Source organism: Scyliorhinus torazame, chromosome 3, assembly GCF_047496885.1.
Source record: "Scyliorhinus torazame isolate Kashiwa2021f chromosome 3, sScyTor2.1, whole genome shotgun sequence".
NCBI lineage: Eukaryota > Metazoa > Chordata > Chondrichthyes > Carcharhiniformes > Scyliorhinidae > Scyliorhinus > Scyliorhinus torazame.
Window position 1 is genome coordinate 373,997,687 of NC_092709.1, and position 21,627 is coordinate 374,019,313.

The 21,627-nt window shown below is 51.4% G+C and overlaps 1 protein-coding gene across 1 annotated transcript in view; it reads left to right on the plus strand.

The window, feature by feature from the left end:
- Positions 1-21,627, plus strand: part of LOC140409372 (rhotekin-like) — a 297,698-nt gene that overhangs the window by 39,525 nt on the left and 236,546 nt on the right. Inside the window, exons 4-6 of the mRNA XM_072497817.1 lie at positions 9,490-9,543; positions 10,798-10,915; positions 17,357-17,581. Coding sequence (XP_072353918.1) covers positions 9,490-9,543; positions 10,798-10,915; positions 17,357-17,581 — 397 coding nt within the window. The remainder of the gene's footprint in view (positions 1-9,489; positions 9,544-10,797; positions 10,916-17,356; positions 17,582-21,627) is intronic.

Below are 21,627 nucleotides of genomic sequence, written 5' to 3' on the forward strand. Positions count from 1 at the left end.
AAGGAAGTGGAATCTCTTGTTAAGAGGAAGAAGGAGGCCTATGTGAAGATGAGGTGTGAAGTTTCAGTTGGGGCGATGGATAGTTACAAGGTAGCGAGGAAGGATCTAAAGAGAGAGCTAAGACGAGCAAGGAGGGGACATGAGAAGTATTTGGCAGGAAGGATCAAGGAAAACCCAAAAGCTTTCTATAGGTATGTCAGGAATAAGCGAATGACGAGGGAAAGAGTAGGACCAGTCAAGGACAGGGATGGGAAATTGTGTGTGGAGTCTGAAGAGATAGGCGAGATACTAAATGAATATTTTTCGTCAGTATTCACTCAGGAAAAAGATAATGTTGTGGAGGAGAATGCTGAGACCCAGGCTAATAGAATAGATGGCATTGAGGTACGTAGGGAAGAGGTGTTGGCAATTCTGGACAGGCTGAAAATAGATAAGTCCCCGGGACCTGATGGGATTTATCCTAGGATTCTCTGGGAGGCCAGGGAAGAGATTGCTGGACCTTTGGCTTTGATTTTTATGTCATCATTGGCTACAGGAATAGTGCCAGAGGACTGGAGGACAGCAAATGTGGTCCCTTTGTTCAAAAAGGGGAGCAGAGACAACCCCGGCAACTATAGACCGGTGAGCCTCACGTCTGTAGTGGGTAAAGTCTTGGAGGGGATTATAAGAGACAAGATTTATAATCATCTAGATAGGAATAATATGATCAGGGATAGTCAGCATGGCTTTGTGAAGGGTAGGTCATGCCTCACAAACCTTATTGAGTTCTTTGAGAAGGTGACTGAACAGGTAGACGAGGGTAGAGCAGTTGATGTGGTGTATATGGATTTCAGCAAAGCATTTGATAAGGTTCCCCACGGTAGGCTATTGCAAAAAATACGGAGGCTGGGGATTGAGGGTGATTTAGAGATGTGGATCAGAAATTGGCTAGCTGAAAGAAGACAGAGGGTGGTGGTTGATGGGAAATGTTCAGAATGGAGTACAGTCACAAGTGGAGTACCACAAGGATCTGTTCTGGGGCCGTTGCTGTTTGTCATTTTTATCAATGACCTAGAGGAAGGCGCAGAAGGGTGGGTGAGTAAATTTGCAGACGATACTAAAGTCGGTGGTGTTGTCGATAGTGTGGAAGGATGTAGCAGGTTACAGAGGGATATAGATAAGCTGCAGAGCTGGGCTGAGAGGTGGCAAATGGAGTTTAATGTAGAGAAGTGTGAGGTGATTCACTTTGGAAGGAATAACAGGAATGCGGAATATTTGGCTAATGGTAAAGTTCTTGAAAGTGTGGATGAGCAGAGGGATCTAGGTGTCCATGTACATAGATCCCTGAAAGTTGCCACCCAGGTTGATAGGGTTGTGAAGAAGACCTATGGAGTGTTGGCCTTTATTGGTAGAGGGATTGAGTTCCGGAGTCGGGAGGTCATGTTGCAGCTGTACAGAACTCTGGTACGGCCGCATTTGGAGTATTGCGTACAGTTCTGGTCACCGCATTATAGGAAGGACGTGGAGGCTTTGGAGCGGGTGCAGAGGAGATTTACCAGGATGTTGCCTGGTATGGAGGGAAAATCTTATGAGGAAAGGCTGATGGACTTGAGGTTGTTTTCGTTGGAGAGAAGAAGGTTAAGAGGAGACTTAATAGAGGCATACAAGATGATCAGAGGATTGGATAGGGTGGACAGTGAGAGCCTTCCTTCTCGGCTCGTGATGTCTAGCACGAGGGGACATAACTTTAAACTGAGGGGTAATAGATATAGGACAGAGGTCAGAGGTAGGTTCTTTACGCAAAGAGTAGTGAGGCCGTGGAATGCCCTACCTGCTACAGTAGTGAACTCGCCAACATTGAGGGCATTTAAAAGTTTATTGGATAAACATATGGATGATAATGGCATAGTATAGGTTAGATGGCTTTTGTTTCGGTGCAACATCGTGGGCCGAAGGGCCTGTACTGCGCTGTATTGTTCTATGTTCTATGTTCTACCTCTCAGAATGTTGCAGACCTCAATCAGGTCCCCCCTCAACCTCCACCTTTCCAACGAAAACAATCCTAATCTACTCAACCTTTCTTCATAGCTAGCACCCTCCATACCAGGCAACATCCTGGTGAACCTCCTCTGCACCCTCTCTAAAGCATCCACATCCTTCTGGTAATGTGGCGACCAGAACTGCACGCAGTATTCCAAATGTGGCCTAACCAAAGTCTTATACAACTGTAACATGACCTGCCGACTCTTGTACTCAATACCCCGTCCGATGAAGGCAAGCATGCTGTATGCCTTCTTGACCACTCTATCGACCTGCGTTGCCACCTTCAGGATACAATGGACCTAAACTCCCAGATCTCTCTGTACATCAATTTTCCCCAGGACTCTTCCATTGACCGTATAGTCCGCTCTCAATAGATTATCATAGAATTTACAGTGCAGAAGGAGGCCATTCGGCCCATCGAGTCTGCACCGGCTCTTGGAAAGAGCACCCTACCCAACATAAAACAGAGAACATAGAACATTACAGCGCAGTACAGGCCCTTCAGCCCTCGATGTTGCGCCGACCTGTGAAACCACTCTAAAGCCCATTTACACTATTCCCTTATCGTCCATATGTCTATCCAATGACCATTTGAATACCCTTAGTGTTGGCGAGTCCACTACTGTTGCAGGCAGGGCATTCCACGCCCTTACTACTCTCTGAGTAAAGAACCTACCTCTGACATCTGTCCTATATCTATCTCCCCTCAATTTAAAGCTATGTCCCCTCGTGCTAGACATCACCATCCGAGGAAAAAGGCTCTCACTGTCCACCCTGTCCAATCCTCTGATCATCTTGTATGCCTCGATTAAGTCACCTCTTAACCTTCTTCTCTCTAACGAAAACAGCCTCAAGTCCCTCAGCCTTTCCTCATAAGATCTTCCCTACATACCAGGCAACATTCTGATAAATCTTCTCTGCACCCTTTCCAATGCTTCCACATCCCGTAACAGCCTCCCCGAACAGGCTCCGGAATGTGGCGACTAGGGGCTTTTCACAGTAACTTCATTTGAAGCCTACTTGTGACAAGCGATTTTCATTTTTCATTTCATTTCATCGTTCCTATAATGCGGTGGCCAGAATTGCACACAATACTCCAAATGCGGCTGCACCAGGGTTTTGTACAGCTGCAACATGACCTCATGGCTCCGAAACTCAATCCCTCTACCAATAAAAGCTAACACACCGTACGCCTTCTTAACAACCCTCTCAATCTGAGTGGCAACTTTCAGGGATCTATGTACATGGACACCGAGATCTCTCTGCTCATCCACACTGCCAAGAATCTTACCATTAGCCCAGCACTCTGTCTTCCTGTTATTCCTTCCAAAATGAATCACCTCACACTTTTCTGCATTAAACTCCATTTGCCACCTCTCAGCCCAGCGCTGCAGCTTATCTATGTCCCTCTGTAACTTGTAACATCCTTCCGCACTGTCCACAACTCCACCGACTTTAGTGTCATCTGCAAATTTACTCACCCATCCTTCTACGCCCTCCTCCAGGTCATTTATAAAAATGACAAACAGCAGTGGCCCCAAAACAGATCCTTGTGGTACACCACTAGTAACTGGACTCCAGTCTGAACACTTCCCATCAACCACCACCCTTTGTCTTCTTCCAGCTAGCCAATTTCTGATCCAAACTGCTAAACCTCCCTGAATCCCATGCTTCCGTATTTTCTGCAGTAGCCTACCGTGGGGAACCTTATCAAACGCTTTACTGAAATCCATATACACCACATCAACTGCTTTATCCTCATCCACCTGTTTGGTCACCTTCTCAAAGAACTCAATAAGGTTTGTGAGGCACGACCTACCCTTCACAAAACCGTGTTGACTATGTCTAATCAAATTATTCCTTTCCAGATGATTATACATCCTATCTCCTATAAACCTTTCCAAGATTTTGCCCACAACAGAAGTAAGGCTCACTGGTCTATAGTTACCGGGGTTGTCTCTACTCCCCTTCTTGAACAAGGGGACAACATTTGCTATCCTCCAGTCTTCTGGCACTATTCCTGTAGACAAAGATGACTTAATAAGATCAAAGCCAAAGGCTCAGCAATCTCCTCCCTAGCTTCCCAAAGAATCCTAGGATAAATCCCATCCGGCCCAGGAGACTTATCCATTTTCACCCTTTCCAGAATTGTTAACACCTCCTCCTGATGAACCTCAAGCCCTTCTAGTCTAGTAGCCTGAATCTCAGTATTCTCCTCGACAACGTTGTCTTTTTCCTGTGTGAATACTGATGAAAAATATTCATTTAGCACCTCTCCTATCTCCTCGGACTCCAAGCACAACTTCCCACTACTGTCCTTGACTGGCCCTACTCTTACCCTAGTCATTCTTTTATTCCTGACATATCTATAAAAAGCTTTAGGATTATCCTTGATCCTACTTGCCAAAGACTTCTCATGTCCCCTCCTGGCTCTTCGTAGCTCTCTCTTTAGGTCCTTCCTCGCTAACTTGTAACTCTCGAGCGCCCTTACTGAACCTTCATGTCTCATCTTTACATAAGCCTCCTTTTTCCTCTTGACAAGTGTTTCGACTGCCTTAGTAAACCACGGTTCCCTTGCTCGACCACTTCCTCCCTGCCTGACAGGCACATACTTATCAAGGACACGCAGTAGCTGTTCCTTGAACAAGCTCCACATTTCCATTGTGCCCATCCCCTGCAGTTTTCCTCTCCATCCGATGCATCCTAAGTCTTGCCTTATCGCATCATAATTGCCTTTCCCCCAGATATAACTCTTGCCCTGCGGTATATACCTATCCCTTTCCATCACTAAAGTAAACGTAATCGAATTGTGGTCACTATCACCAAAGTGCTCACCTACCTCCAAATCTAACACCTGTCCTGGTCATTTGGCCCATCGAGTCTGCACCGGCTCTTGGAAAGAGCACCCTACCCAAGGTCCACACCTCCATCCTATCCCCATAACCCAGTAGCCCCACCCAACACTAAGGGCAATTTTGGATACTAAGGGCAATTTAGAATGGCCAATCCACCTAACCTGCATATCTTTGGACTGTGGGAGGAAACCGGAGCACCCGGAGGAAACCCACGCACACACGGGGAGAATGTGCAGACTCCGCACAGACAGTGACCCAAGCCGGAATCGAACCTGAGACCCTGGAGCTGTGAAGCAATTGTGCTATCCACAAGGCTACCGTGCTGCCCCGTCTTGAATTAGACCTTCCAAAATGCATCACCTCGCATTTGCCTGGATTGAACTCCATCTGCCATTTCTCTGCCCAACTCTCTAATCTATCTATATTTTGCTGTATTCTCTGACAGTCCTTCTCGCTATCTGCAACTCCACCAATCTTAGTATCATCTGCAAACTCGCTAATCAGACCACCTTTACCTTTGTCCCGATCATTTATGTATATCACAAACAACAGTGGTCCGAGCACGGATCCCTGTGGAACACCACTAGTCACTTTCTCCATTTTGAGACACTGCCTTCCATCACTACTCTCTGTCTCCTGTTGCCCAGCCAGTTCTTTATCCATCTAGCTCGTACACCCTGATCCCCACACGACTTCACTTTGTCCATCAGTCTGCCATGGGGAACTTTATCAAACACCTTACTGAAGTCCATGTATATGACATCTACAGCCCTTTCCTCATCAATTAACTTTGTCACTTCCTCAAAGAATTCCATTAGGTTTGTAAGACATGACCTTCCCTGCACAAAACCATGCTGCCTATCCCGTACCAGCCTCCCCGAACAGGCGCCGGAATGTGGCGACTAGGGGCTTTTCACAGTAACTTCATTGAAGCCTAGCGATTTTAATTTTCATTTTTCACTGATAAGTCAATTTTCTTCCAAATGTGAATAGATCCTATCCCTCAGTATCTTCTCCAACGGTTTGCCTACCACTGATGTCAAGCTCACAGGTCTATAATTCCCTGGATTATCCCTGCTACCCTTCTCAAACAAAGGGACAACATTAGCAATTCTCCAGTCCTACGGGACCTCACCCGTGCTCAAGGATGTTGCAAAGATATCTGTTCAGGCCCCAGCTATTTTGTCCATCCGGACCTGGGGACTTGTCCACTTTAATGCCTTTTAGAATATCCAAAACTTCCCCTTTCCTTATGCCGACTTGACCTAGAGTATTTAAACATCCATCCTTAGCCTCAACATCCATCATGTCCCTCTCCTTGGTGAATACCGATGCAAAGTACTCATTAAGAATCTCACCCATTTCCTCTGACTCCACGCATAAATTCCCTCTTTTGTCTTTGAGTGGGCCAATCCTTTCTCTAGTTACCCTCTTGCTCCTTATATACGAATAAAAGGCTTTGGGACTTTCCTTAACTCTGTTAGCAAAAGATATTTCATGTCCCCTTTTAGCCCTCTTTATTGCGCGTTTGAGATTTGTCCTAATTTCCCGATATTCCTCCAAAGCTTCATCAGATTTCAGTCGCCTAGATCTTATGTATGCTTCCTTTTTCATCTTAGCTAGTCACACAATTCCACCCATCATCCATGGTTCCCTAATCTTGCCATTTCTGTCCCTCATTTTCACAGGGACATGTCTGTCCTGCTCTCTAATCAACCTTTCCTTATAAGACTACCACATTTCAAATGTGGATCTACCCTTAAACAGATGCTCCCAATCCACACAGGTCCTGAATGGCAGCAGTTCAAGTAGACAAGGTTGTTAAGAAAGCTTATGGATTGCTCTGGGTCTGATTTAGCTCACTGGGCTAAATCGCTGGCTTTGAAAGCAGACCAAGGCAGGCCAGCAGCACGGTTCAATTCCTGTACCAGCCTCCCCGAACAGGCGCCGGAACGAGGCGACTAGGGGCTTTTCACAGTAACTTTTTTGAAGCCTACTCGTGACAATAAGTGATTTTTATTTTTCTTTTCATTTCATTTTCATTTCATTGTCATTCATTGGCAGAGATTGAATATAAATGTAAGGATTTAATGTTGGAGTTGTATAAAACACTGGTGAGGCCACAACGGGAGTATTGTGTGCCGTTCTGGTCACCACATTACAGGAAGGACGTTATTGCTCTGGAGAGAGAGCAGAGGAGGTTTACAAGAATGTTGCCAGGGCTGGAAAAGTGTAGCTACGAGGAGAGATTGGATAGATTGGGGTTATTTTCCTTGGAACAAAGGCTGAGGGGCGACTTAATTGAGGTGGACAAAATTATCAGGTGAAGAGATAGAGTGGGCAGACTAAAATAGTTTCCCTTGGTGGATAATTGATGAACCAGGAGACAGAGATTCAGGATAAGAGGCAGAAGGTGTAGAGGGGACGTGAGGAAGAACCTTTTTACCCAGAGGGTAGTGGGAGTCTGGAATTCGCTGCCCGAGTTGGGGGTGGAGGCAGAGACCCTAAACTCTTTAAAAAAGTACCTGGATCTACACCATCAGTGCTGTAAGCTACAGGGCCATGGGCCGGGAGCAGGAAGATGGGATTCGAAAGGACACCTGGGTGTCCCCGGGCTGCATGGACCAGATGCGCTGAATGGCCTCATGGTTGAATCTGCCACAATCAACATCCTGTTACCATTGATCAGAAACTAAACTGGACTAGCTGTACGTAAAATATATTTTTATTACAACATTTGTGTATAGATATAGATATAGAACAATACAGCGCAGTACAGGCCCTTCGGCCCACGATGTTGCACCGAAACAAAAGCCATCTAACCTACACTATACCATTATCATCCATATGTTTATCCAATAAACTTTTAAATGCCCTCAATGTTGGCGAGTTCACTACTGTTGCAGGTAGGGCATTCCACGGCCTCACTACTCTTTGCGTAAAGAACCTACCTCTGACCTCTGTCCTATATCTATTACCCCTCAGTTTAAAGCTATGTCCCCTCGTGCCAGCCATTTCCATCCGCGGGAGAAGGCTCTCAATGTCCACCCTATCCAACCCCCTGATCATTTTGTATGTCTCTATTAAGTCTCCTCTTAACCTTCTTCTCTCCAACGAAAACAACCTCAAGTCCATCAGCCTTTCCTCATAAGATTTTCCCTCCATACCAGGCAACATCCTGGTAAATCTCCTCTGCACCCACTCCAAAGCCTCCACGTCCTTCCTATAATGCGGTGACCAGAACTGTACGCAATACTCCAAATGCGGCCGTACCAGAGTTCTGTACAGCTGCAACATGACCTCCCGACTCCGGAACTCAATCCCTCTACCAATAAAGGCCAACACTCCATAGGCCTTCTTCACAACCCTATCAACCTGGGTGGCAACTTTCAGGGATCTATGTACATGGACACCTAGATCCCTCTGCTCATCCACACTTTCAAGAACTTTACCATTAGCCAAATATTCCGCATTCCTGTTATTCCTTCCAAAGTGAATCACCTCACACTTCTCTACATTAAACTCCATTTGCCACCTCTCAGCCCAGCTCTGCAGCTTATCTATATCCCTCTGTAACCTGCTACATCCTTCCACACTATCGACAACACCACCGACTTTAGTATCGTCTGCAAATTTACTCACCCACCCTTCTGCGCCTTCCTCTAGGTCATTGATAAAAATGACAAACAGCAACGGCCCCAGAACAGATCCTTGTGGTACTCCACTTGTGACTGTACTCCATTCTGAACATTTCCCATCAACCACCACCCTCTGTCTTCTTTCAGCTAGCCAATTTCTGATCCACATCACTAAATCACCCTCAATCCCCAGCCTCCATATTTTTTGCAATAGCCTACCGTGCATGTGATAAAACAAAACATTTCTTAAAGGAATAGTCCCACCCCCCTGCCACATTAGTTTAAACCCTCCCCAACAGCGCTAACAAACACCCCTTCCCCCCAGGACATTGGTTCCAGTCCTGCCCAGGTGTAGACCGTCCGATTTATAATGGTCCCACCTCCCCCAGACCCGGTTCCAATGTCCCAAAAATCTGAATCCCTCCCTCTTGCACCATCTCTCAAGCCACACATTCATCCTGCCTATTCTTCCATTCCTACTCTGACTAGCACGTGACACTGGCAGCAATCCTGAGATTACTACCTTTGAGGGCCTATTTTTTAGTTTAGCTCCTAACTCCCTAAATTCTGATTGTAGGACCTCATCCCATTTTTTACCTATATCGTTGGTGCCTATGTGCACCACGACAGCTGGCTGTTCACCCTCCCCCTTTAGAATGTCCAGCAGCCACTCTGCATTTAATAGCTGCTCACTGGTTTAAGAATGTTCAGTATTTCCTATTCTTAATTCCCAAGTAAATACCTCCCATTCCACCACATGATACATCATTTGTACTGATTGCCCACTGACCACTCGTTTCACTCTGCAACCCACTTGTGTCCTCCTCACAACTCACATTCCCACTTAGCTTTGTATTGTCAACAAATGTAGGTATCATACCTTCAGTCTCCTCATCTAATCTGACATAGTTTGCAAGTAGTTGCGGCCCCAGCACTGATTCAGAAACTTTACGCTGTTGTATTCTCATTGCTAGACCTGCGGATTCCTCTGATGTGGAAAGACACGGATTACTTCAAAAACAGAGGAGGTGAGAACTGACTTTTTGTCTGAATGAACATAAAAATCTTTATTGTCACAAATAGGTTTATGTTGACACTGCAATGAAGTTACTGTGAAAAGCCCCTAGTCGCCACATTCCGGAGCCTCTTCAGGTACACAGAGGGAGAATTCAGAATGTCCAATTCACCTAACAGCAGGGGCGGGATTCTCCGATATCGGAGCGATGTCCGCCGACCGGCGCCAAAAACGGCGCGAATCAGTCCGGCATCGCGCCGTCCCAAAGGTGCGGAATTCTCCGCATCTTGAGCGGCCGAGCCCTCACCTTGAGGGGCTCGGCCCGCGCCGGACTGATTTCCGCCCCGCCAGCTGGCGGGAAAGGCCTTTGGTGCCCCGCCAGCTGGCGCAAAACTGAGTGTCAGCGGCCGCTCACGGCATCCCCGCGCATGTGCAGTGGAGGGAGGGTCTCTTCCGCCTCGGCCATGGTGGAGACCATGGCGAAGGCGGAAGGGAAAGAGTGCCCCCACGGCACAGGCCCGCCCGGGGATCGGTGGGCCCTGATCGCGGGCCAGGCCACCGTGGGGGCAGCCCAGGGGCCAGGTCGCCCCGTGCCCCCCCCTGGACCCAGAAGCCCGCCCACGGAGCCGTGTCCCGCTGTCCCAAAGGTGGTTCAATCCATGTCGGCTAGCGTGGGTTGACAGCGGCGGGACTTCGGCCCATTGCGGGCCGGAGAATCGCCCGGGGGGGGGGGCGCCAACCGGCGTGGCGCGATTCCCGCCCCCGCCGAATATCCGGTGCCGGAGAATTCGGCAACCAGCGGGGGCGGGATTCACGCCAGCCCCCGGCGATTCTCCCACCCGGCGGGGGGTCGGAGAATCCCACCCCACGTCTTTCAGGACTTGTGGGAGAAAACCGGAGCACCCGGAGGAAACCCACGCAGACACGGGGAGAACGTGCAGACTCCGCACAGACAGTGACCCAAGCCGGAATCGAACCTGGGACCCTGGAACTGTGTGAAGCCACAGTGCTAACCACTGTGCTACCATGTCGCCAATTAGTTGTGCTGTTTATTTGCTGGAAGATTTGGGAGATCAGGGTTTGGGAAAGGTGCAGGATGGAGTTTATTGGCCAGGAATGGGGTGGGAGTCGGGGAAGGAATACAAGGTGGGAGTGAAAGAGTGTGAAAAAGAAGAGGGGGTGCAGAAACATGGGGCTATGTGTGTGAGGCATTCGATGCATTGGGGGTGATTAATTCCAGGACTGATGTTTGTGTTGTTCCGCACAGATTTCCATCGGTATGCTGTGTTTGCATTGCTGAAGATTGGCTGTGACATCTACGACACGGACATGGTGCTGGTCGATTGCACCATGTCTGATATTTGCTTTGAAAACGCCTTTGTGTTGTAAGTAGAAAATTGTGCTTCCTGGTCAAGCAACAAAATGGCTTCCAGATTTGTCTACCTTTCCGGAATGCTTAATTTTATTCATTGCTCAGATCTTGGTGACCTGTTAAATGAATCACAAAAGGTTAGTAAGAAGGGCAGCACGGTAGCATAGTGGTTAGCACAGTTGCTTCACAGCTCCAGGGTCCCAGGTTCGATTCCGGCTTGGGTCACTGTCTGTGCGGAGTCTGCACGTTCTCCCCGTGTGTGCGTGGGTTTCCTCCGGGTGCTCCGGTTTCCTCCCACAGTCCAAAGATGTGCAGGTTCGGTGGATTGGCCATGATAAATTGCCCTTAGTGTCCATAAAATGTTAAGTGGGGGTTACTGGGTTACGGGGATAGGGTAGATATGTGGGCTTCAGTAGGGTGCTCTTTATAAGGTCCGGTGCAGACTCGATGGGCCGAATGGCCTCCTTCTGCACTGTAAATTCTATGACTCTATGATTCTATGAAAATGGAATGTTATTGCAAAGGGAATATATGGCTCTGCTGCACAGAAGGGCAGGAAGAAGAATGGCAGGGCTATAGTGACAGGGGACTCAATTGTGAGGGGAATAGACAGGCGGTTCTGCGGACGCAATCGAGACTCCAGGATGGTATGTTGCCTCCCTGGTGCAAGGGTCAAGGATGTCTCGGAGCGGCTGCAGGACATTCTGGGGGGGGGGGGGGGGTGAACAGCCAGCTGTCGTGGTGCACATAGGCACCAACGATTTAGGTAAAAAACGGGAGGAGGTCCTACAAGCTGAATTTAGGGAGCTAGGAGTTAAACTAAAAAGTGGGACCTCAAAGGTAGTAATCTCAGGATTGCTACCAGTGCCACGAGCTAGTCCGAGTAGGAATGTCAGGATAGAGAGGATGAATACGTGGCTCGAGAGATGGTGCAAGAGGGAGGGATTCAAATTCCTGGGACATTGGAACCGGTTCTGGGGGAGGTGGGACCAGTACAAACCGGACGGTCTGCACCTGGGCAGGACTGGAACCGATGTCCTGGGGGGGTGTTTTCTAGAGCTGTTGGGGAGAGTTTAAACTAATGTGGCAGGGGGATGGGAACCGATGCAGGAAGTTGGAAGGTAGTAAAACAGGGACAGAAATAAAAGGCAGTAAGGGGGAAAGTGTAAGGCAGAGAAGCCAAAGTCAAAAATCAAAAAGGGCGACAGTACAAGGTACAGTGATTGAGGGGAGCTCAGTGAATAGGACCAGGAATACTAAAAGAAATAAAACGGGAAGTGAAAACATTAATGGTAAGCGACGCGGCAGGTTGTTACATGAAGATATGGGTTCAACGACAAAGAAAATTAGGAGAAAGGTTAAGAGGAAATATAACTTAGGAGAGGTTACTGATCGAGGTGTTAAGATTCAGAACAGAGGTAAAAAAGCCAACATAAGGGTACTTTACCTGAATGCTCGTAGTATTCGGAATAAGGTAAATGAGTAGATGGCGCAAATCAGCGTGAATGACTATGATTTAGTGGTCATTACTGAAACATGGTTAAAGGATGGTCACGACTGGGAGTTAAATATCTGAGGGTATCAAACTTTTCGGAAGGACAGAGTGGATGGTAAGGGAGGTGGTGTAGCTCTGTTATTTAAGGATGACATCCGGGCAACAGTAAGGGATGACATCGGTGCTATGGAGGATAAGGTTGAATCCATTTGGGTGGAGATCAGGAATAGTAAGGCGAAAAAGTCACTGATAGGAGTAATCTATAGGCCACCAAATAGTCACATTATGGTGGGGCAGGCAATAAACAAAGAAATAACTGATGCATGTAGAAATGGTACAGCAGTTATCATGGGGGATTTTAATCTACATGTTGATTGGTTTAGCCAGGTCGGTCAAGGCAGCCTTGAGGAGGAGTTTATAGAATGTATCCGCGATAGTTTCCTAGAACAGTATGTAATGGAACCTACGAGGGAACAAGCGGCCCTAGATCTGGTCCTGTGTAATGAGACAGGATTGATTCAGGATCTCATAGTTAGGGATCCTCTCGGAAGGAGCGATCACAATATGATGGAATTTAAAATACAGATGGAGGGTGAGAAGGTAAAATCAAGCACTAGTGTTTTGTGCTTAAACAAAGGAGATTAAATGGGATGAGAGAAGAACTACCTTTGACAAGGTAGACTGGGAGCAAAGACTTTATAGTGAAACAGTTGAGGAACAGTGGAGAACCTTCCAAGTGATTTTTCACAGTGCTCAGCAAAGGTTTATACCAACAAAAAGGAAGGATAGTAAAAAGAGGGAAAATCGACCGTGGATATCTAAGGAAATAAGGGAGAGTATCAAATTGAAGGAAAAAGCATACAAAGTGGCAAAGATCAGTGGGAGACTAGAGGACTGGGAAATCTTTAGGGGGCAACAGAAAGCTACTAAAAAAGCTATAAAGAAGGGTAAGATAGATTATGAGAGTAAACTTGCTCAGAATATAAAAACAGATAGTAAAAGTTTCTACAAATACATAAAACAAAAAAGAGTGGCTAAGGTAAATATTGGTCCTTTAGAGGATGAGAAGGGAGATTTAGTAATGGGAGATGAGGAAATGGCTGCTGAAATGAACAGGTTTTTTGGTCGGTCTTCACAGTGGAAGACACAAATAACATGCCAGTGACTGATGGAAATGAGGCTATGACAGGTGAGGACCTTGAGAGGATTGTTATCACCAAGGAGGTAGTGATGGGCAAGCTAATGGGGCTGGAGGTAGACAAGTCTCCTGGACCTGATGGAATGCATCCCAGAGTGCTAAAAGAGATGGCTAGGGAAATTGCAAATGCACTAGTGATAATTTACCAAAATTCACTAGACTCTGGGGTGGTCCCGGCAGATTGGAAATTAGCAAACGTGACACCACTGTTTAAAAAAGGAGGTAGGCAGAAAGCGGGTAATTATAGGCCAGTGAGCTTAACTTCGGTAGTAGGGAAGATGCTGGAATCTATCATCAAGGAAGAAATAGCGAGGCATCTGGATGGAAATTGTCCCATTGGGCAGACGCAGCATGGGTTCATAAAGGGCAGGTCGTGCCTAACTAATTTAGTGGAATTTTTTGAGGGCATTAACAGTGCGGTAGATAACGGGGAGCCAATGGATGTGGTATATCTGGATTTCCAGAAAGCCTTTGACAAGGTGCCACACAAAAGGTTGTTGCATAAGATAAAGATGCATGGCATTAAGGGGAAAGTAGTAGCATTGATAGAGGATTGTTTAATTAATAGAAAGCAAAGAGTGGGGATTAATGGGTGTTTCTCTGGTTGGCAATCAGTAGCTATTGGTGTCCCTCAGGGATCAGTGTTGGGCCCACAACTGTTCACAATTTACATAGATGATTTGGAGTTGGGGACCAAGGGCAATGTTTCCAAGTTTGCAGACGACACTAAGATAAGTGGTAAAGCAAAAAGTGCAGAGGATACTGGAAGTCTGCAGAGGGATTTCGATAGGCTAAGTGAATGGGCTAGGGTCTGGCAGATGGAATACAATGTTGACAAATGTGAGGTTATCCATTTTGGTAGGAATAACAGCAAAAGGGATTATTATTTAAATGATAAAATATTAAAACATGCTGCTGTGCAGAGAGACCTGGGTGTGCTAGTGCATGAGTCGCAAAAAGTTGGTTTTCAGGTGCAACAGGTGATTAAGAAGGCAAATGGAATTTTGTCCTTCATTGCTAGAGGGATGGAGTTTAAGACTAGGGAGGTTATGCTGCAATTGTATAAGGTGTTAGTGAGGCCACACCTGGAGTATTGTGTCCAGTTTTGGTCTCATTACTTGAGAAAGGACGTACTGGCGCTGGAGGGTGTGCAGAGGAGATTCACTGGGTTAATCCAAGAGCTGAAGGGGTTGGATTACGAGGAGAGGTTGAGTAGACTGGGACTGTACTCGTTGGAATTTAGAAGGATGAGGGGGGATCTTATAGAAACATATAAGATTATGAAGGGAATAGCTAGGATAGTTGCGGGCAGGTTGTTTCCACTGGCGGGTGAAAGCAGAACTAGGGGGCATAGCCTCAAAATAAGGGGAAGTAGATTTTGGACTGAGTTTAGGAGGAACTTCTTCACCCAAAGGGTTGTGAATCTATGGAATTCCCTGCCCAGTGAAGCAGTTGAGGCTCCTTCATTAAATGTTTTTAAGATAAAGATAGATAGTTTTTTGAAGAATAAAGGGATTAAGGGTTATGGTGTTCGGGCCGGAAAGTGGAGCTGAGTCCACAAAAGATCAACCATGATCTCATTGAATGGTGGAGGAGGCTCGAGGGGCCATATGGCCGACTCCTGCTCCTAGTTCTTATGTTCTTATGTAAAAACCGGGATGTTTTGCCAGAGTTGTGCAGGGCGGTGGTTACATCACATCTCGAGTATTCTGTCCAGTCTGGTCTCCTGAATAAGGAAAGGACGTTATTGCATTGAAGAATTTATTTTTACATCCATTCTCTCACAGACTGAGGGTATTGCTGGCTGGGTCAGCATTTATAAACACCTTGCCAGGTGTTTCCGAGGGCAGTTAATGATCTTCCTCACTGTGTGGGTCTGCAGTCACATGTTGGCCGATTTCCTTCTCTGAAGGAGGGCAGCACGGTAGCATTGTGGATAGAACTGTGGCTTCACAGCGCCAGGATCCCAGGTCCGATTCCCCGCTGGGTCACTGCAGAGTTTGCACGTCCTCCCCGTGTCTGCGTGGGTTTCCTTCGGGTGCTCTGGTTTCCTCCCACAGTCCAAAGACATGCAGGTTAGGTGGATTGGCTGCGATAAATTGCCCTTAGTGTCCAAAACGTTGGGTTATGGGGATAGGATGGAAGTGAGGGTTTAAGTGGACCAGTGCAGACTCAATGGGCCGAATGGCCTCCTTCTGCTCTGTATGTTCTATGTAATCTAAAGGAACCAGATGGGTTTGACAAGAATTAATGTTAGTTTCATGGGGCGAGATTCTCCAACCCCCTCCCTGGGTCGGAGAATCGCCGGGGGCTGGCGTGAATCCCGCCCCCGCCATTTGCAAAATTCTCCGGCACCAGATATTCGGCGGGGGCGGGAATCGCGCCGCGCCGGTTGGCGGCCCCCCCCCGCGCGATTCTCCGGCCCGGATGGGCCGAAGTCCCGCCGCTAAATTGCCTGTCCCGCCGGTGTAGATTAAACCACCTTTTGAACGGCGGGACCAGGCGGCGTGGGCGGGCTCCGGGGTCCTGGGGGGGGCGCGGGGCGATCTGGCCCCGGGGGGTGCCCCCACGGTGGCCTGGCCCACGATCGGGGCCCACCGATCCACGGGCGGGCCTGTGCCGTGGGGGCACTCTTTCCCTTCCGCCTCCGCCACGGTCTCCACCATGGCGGACGCGGAAGAGACTCTCCCCACTGCGCATGCGCGGGAAACTGTCAGCGGCCGCTGACGCTCCCGCGCGTGCGCCACCCGGAGATGTCATTTCCGCGCCGGCTGGCGGGGCGGAAATCAGGCCGGCGGGGGCCTGGCCCCTTAAGGTTGGGGCTCGGCCCCCCAAGGTGCGGAGCATTCCGCACCTTTGGGGCGGCTCGATGCCCGGCTGATTTGCGCCGTTTTTGGCGCTGGTCGGCGGACATCGCGCCGTTTCCGGAGAATTTCGCCCAAGGTCACCATTAATGAGACGAGTTTTATATCCTGGATTTAGTAATTGAATCTGAATCGCACTGGGTGCTGTGATGGGATCGTAACCCCAGAACATTAACCTGGGTATCTGGAAAACTAAATGCAGCGACTCCACCACGATGCCAGGTTCAGGGAACAACTGCTCCCTGGGATGAAGGGGTCGGAGGCGGAGCATCGGGGCGGAGCGTCGGGGGCGGAGCGTCGGGGGCGGAGCATCGGGGGCGGAGGGGCGGAGCATCGGGGGCGGAGGGGCGGAGCATCGGGGGCGGAGCATCGGGGGCGGAGGGGCGGAGCATCGGGGGCGGAGCATCAGGGGCGGGGCATCGGGGACGGAGGGGCGGGGCATCAGGGACGGAGCGTCGGGGGCGGAGGGGCGGAGCATCGGGGCGGAGCTGTGGGGGCGGAGCATCGGGGACGGAGGGGCGGAGCATCAGGGGCGGAGCATCGGGGGCGGAGCTGTGGGGGCGGAGCTGTGGGGGCGGAGCTTCGCAAAAGCATCGTCGCTCCCGATTTCGGGGCAGACGGGGATTCTCCGGCTGATCGCCGAATGCGCATTCCCAACCAGACAATCCCCCCAAAATCTTTTAATTGATCCCACAACTGCTGTGGTGGTGTTTGAATCCGCAGAGCATAAGCCTGGCTGTCTGGATAACGAATTCAGTGATATTACCACAACACCACTCACTATCGCTGTCTGTGTCTCCCTTTGTCTAATTCTCTCCTTCCCCTCCCATTCTCCCGGTTGCCTGTTTTTGTAGGTGTAGCTGTTTCTGCCTCTAATTGTCCCATTTTCTGTGATAGTTCCAGTGTTGGACCTGATTTTGAGATGAGGATGGAGTTATACAGCTGTTGTGTAGAAGAGGATTTCTCAATTAGCAGTGCTCCGAGGAAGCTGGCCAGCAAGCTGAGCAGCTCCATGGGACGCTCAGCGGGGAAGAAGGTTCGAGGCAGCGTGGATGGCCCTGGAGAGAGTGCGATGGACAATGATGGGAGCAGCTCTCTGCTGTTCCTACCTGCTGCTGTGACGTATGTTCTACACAGAATCACACAATGGTTACAATGCAAAATGAGACTATTCGCTCCATCTAGTCTGTGCCAGCTCTCTGTAGGAGCAACTCGGCTAGCTTTTGAGGGGAATTAGATGCTCATTCTCAGGAAGAATTTAAAAAGGCCCATTCCAGCAGAATTTCTAATACACCAGCAAATTCTTTATCAAACAATTACCCAATTGCTTTTTGAAATTATATTCTGCCCCAAACTCAAACAGAGCATTGCCCCCCCACTCACACACAGAGCCCCCCCACTCACACACAGAGCCCCCCCACTCACACAGAGCCCCCCCACTCACACAGAGCCCCACACTCACACAGAGCCCCACACTCACACACAGAGCCCCCCACACTCACACAGAGCCCCCCACACTCACACAGAGCCCCACACTCACACACAGAGCCCCCCCACTCACACACAGAGCCCCCCACACTCACACAGAGCCCCACACTCACACAGAGCCCCACACTCACACACAGAGCCCCCCACACTCACACAGAGCCCCCCCACTCACACACAGAGCCCCCCCACTCACACACAGAGCCCCCCCACTCACACAGAGCCCCACACTCACACAGAGCCCCACACTCACACACAGAGCCCCCCACACTCACACAGAGCCCCCCCACTCACACAGAGAGCCCCCCACACTCACACAGAGCCCCACACTCACACAGAGAGCCCCCCACACTCACACAGAGCCCCCCACTCACACAGAGCCCCACACTCACACAGAGCCCCACACTCACACACAGAGCCCCCCACACTCACACAGAGCCCCCCCACTCACACAGAGAGCCCCCCACACTCACACAGAGCCCCCCCACTCACACAGAGCCCCACACTCACACACAGAGCCCCCCCACTCACACAGAGAGCCCCCCACACTCACACAGAGCCCCACACTCACACAGAGAGCCCCACACTCACACAGAGAGCCCCACACTCACACAGAGAGCCCCAAACTCACACAGAGAGCCCCAAACTCACACACAGAGCCCCACACTCACACACAGAGCCCCACACTCACACACAGAGCCCCACACTCACACAGAGAGCCCCACACTCACACAGAGAGCCCCACACTCACACAGAGAGCCCCACACTCACACAGAAAGCCCCACACTCACACAGAAAGCCCCACACTCACACAGAGCCCCACACTCACACAGAGCCCCACACTCACACACAGAGCCCCACACTCACACACAGAGCCCCACACTCACACACAGAGCCCCACACTCACACACAGAGCCCCACACTCACACACAGAGCCCCACACTCACACACAGAGCCCCACACTCACACACAGAGCCCCCCCCCCACTCACACAGAGCCCCCCCCACTCACACAGAGCCCCCCCCCACTCACACAGAGCCCCCCCCCACTCACACAGAGCCCCCCCCCACTCACACAGAGCCCCCCCCCACTCACACAGAGCCCCCCCCACTCACACAGAGCCCCCCCCACTCACACAGAGCCCCCCCCCACTCACACAGAGCCCCCCACACTCACACAGAGCCCCCCACACTCACACAGAGCCCCCCACACTCACACAGAGCCCCCCACACTCACACACAGAGCCCCCCCCCCACTCACACAGAGCCCCCCCCCACTCACACAGAGCCCCCCCCCACTCACACAGAGCCCCCCCCCACTCACACAGAGCCCCCCCCACTCACACAGAGCCCCCCCCCACTCACACAGAGCCCCCCCCACTCACACAGAGCCCCCCCCCACTCACACAGAGCCCCCCCCACTCACACAGAGCCCCCCACACTCACACAGAGCCCCCCACACTCACACAGAGCCCCCCACACTCACACAGAGCCCCCCACACTCACACAGAGCCCCCCACACTCACACAGAGCCCCCCACACTCACACAGAGCCCCCCACACTCACACAGAGCCCCCCACACTCACACAGAGCCCCCCCACTCACACAGAGCCCCCCACACTCACACAGAGCCCCCCACACTCACACAGAGCCCCCCACACTCACACAGAGCCACCCACACTCTCACAGAGCCACCCACACAGAGCCCCCCCACTCACACAGAGCCCCCCCCCACTCACACAGAGCCCCCCCCCACTCACACAGAGCTCCCCCCACTCACACAGAGCCCCCCCCACTCACACAGAGCCCCCCCCCACTCACACAGAGCCCCCCCCCACTCACACAGAGCCCCCCACACTCACACAGAGCCCCCCACACTCACACAGAGCCCCCCACACTCACACAGAGCCCCCCACACTCACACAGAGCCCCCCACACTCACACCGAGCCCCCCACACTCACACAGAGCCCCCCACACTCACACAGAGCCCCCCACACTCACACAGAGCCCCCCACACTCACACAGAGCCACCCACACTCACACAGAGCCCCCCACACTCACACAGAGCCCCCCACACTCACACAGAGCCCCCCACACTCACACAGAGCCCCCCACACTCACACAGAGCCCCCCACACTCACACAGAGCCACCCACACTCACACAGAGCCACCCACACTCACACAGAGCCACCCACACTCACACAGAGCCACCCACACTCTCACAGAGCCACCCACACAGAGCCCCCCCCCACTCACACAGAGCCCCCCCACACTCACACAGAGCCCCCCCACTCACACAGAGCCCCCCCCACTCACACAGAGCCCCCCCCACTCACACAGAGCCCCCCCCACTCACACAGAGCCCCCCCCACTCACACAGAGCCCCCCCCACTCACACTGAGCCCCCCCACACTCTCACAGAGCCCCCCCCACACTCACAGAGCCCCCCCCACTCACACTGAGCCCCCCTCACTCACACAGAGCCCCCCCCACTCACACAGAGCCCCCCCCACTCACACAGAGCCCCCCCCACTCACACAGAGCCCCCCCACTCACACAGAGCCCCCCCCACTCACACAGAGCCCCCCCCACTCACACAGAGCCCCCCCCACTCACACAGAGCCCCCCCACTCACACAGAGCCCCCCCCCCACTCACACAGAGCCCCCCCCCACTCACACAGAGCCCCCCCCCCACTCACACAGAGCCCCCCCCCCACTCACACAGAGCCCCCCACACTCACACAGAGCCCCCCACACTCACACAGAGCCCCCCACACTCACACAGAGCCCCCCACACTCACACAGAGCCCCCCACACTCACACAGAGCCCCCCACACTCACACAGAGCCACCCACACTCACACAGAGCCCCCCCCCACTCACACAGAGCCCCCCACACTCACACAGAGCCCCCCACACTCACACAGAGCCCCCCACACTCACACAGAGCCCCCCACACTCACACAGAGCCCCCCACACTCACACAGAGCCCCCCACACTCACACACAGAGCCCCCCACACTCACACACAGAGCCCCCCACACTCACACACAGAGCCCCCCACACTCACACACAGAGCCCCCCACACTCACACACACAGCCCCCCACACTCACACACACAGCCCCCCACACTCACACACACAGCCCCCCACACTCACACACACAGCCCCCCACACTCACACACACAGCCCCCCACACTCACACACAGAGCCCCACACTCACACACAGAGCCCCACACTCACACAGAGAGCCCCACACTCACACAGAGAGCCCCACACTCACACAGAGAGCCCCACACTCACACAGAGAGCCCCACACTCACACAGAGAGCCCCACACTCACACAGAGAGCCCCACACTCACACAGAGAGCCCCACACTCACACAGAGCCCCCCGCACTCACACAGAGCCCCCCGCACTCACACAGAGCCCCCCACACTCACACAGAGCCCCCCACACTCACACAGAGCCCCCCACACTCACACAGAGCCCCCCACACTCACACAGAGCCCCCCACACTCACACAGAGCCCCCCACACTCACACACACAGCCCCCCACACTCACACAGAGCCCCCCACACTCACACAGAGCCACCCACACAGAGCCCCCCCACTCACACAGAGCCCCCCACACTCACACAGCGCCCCCCACACACACACAGAGCCCCCCACACACACACAGAGC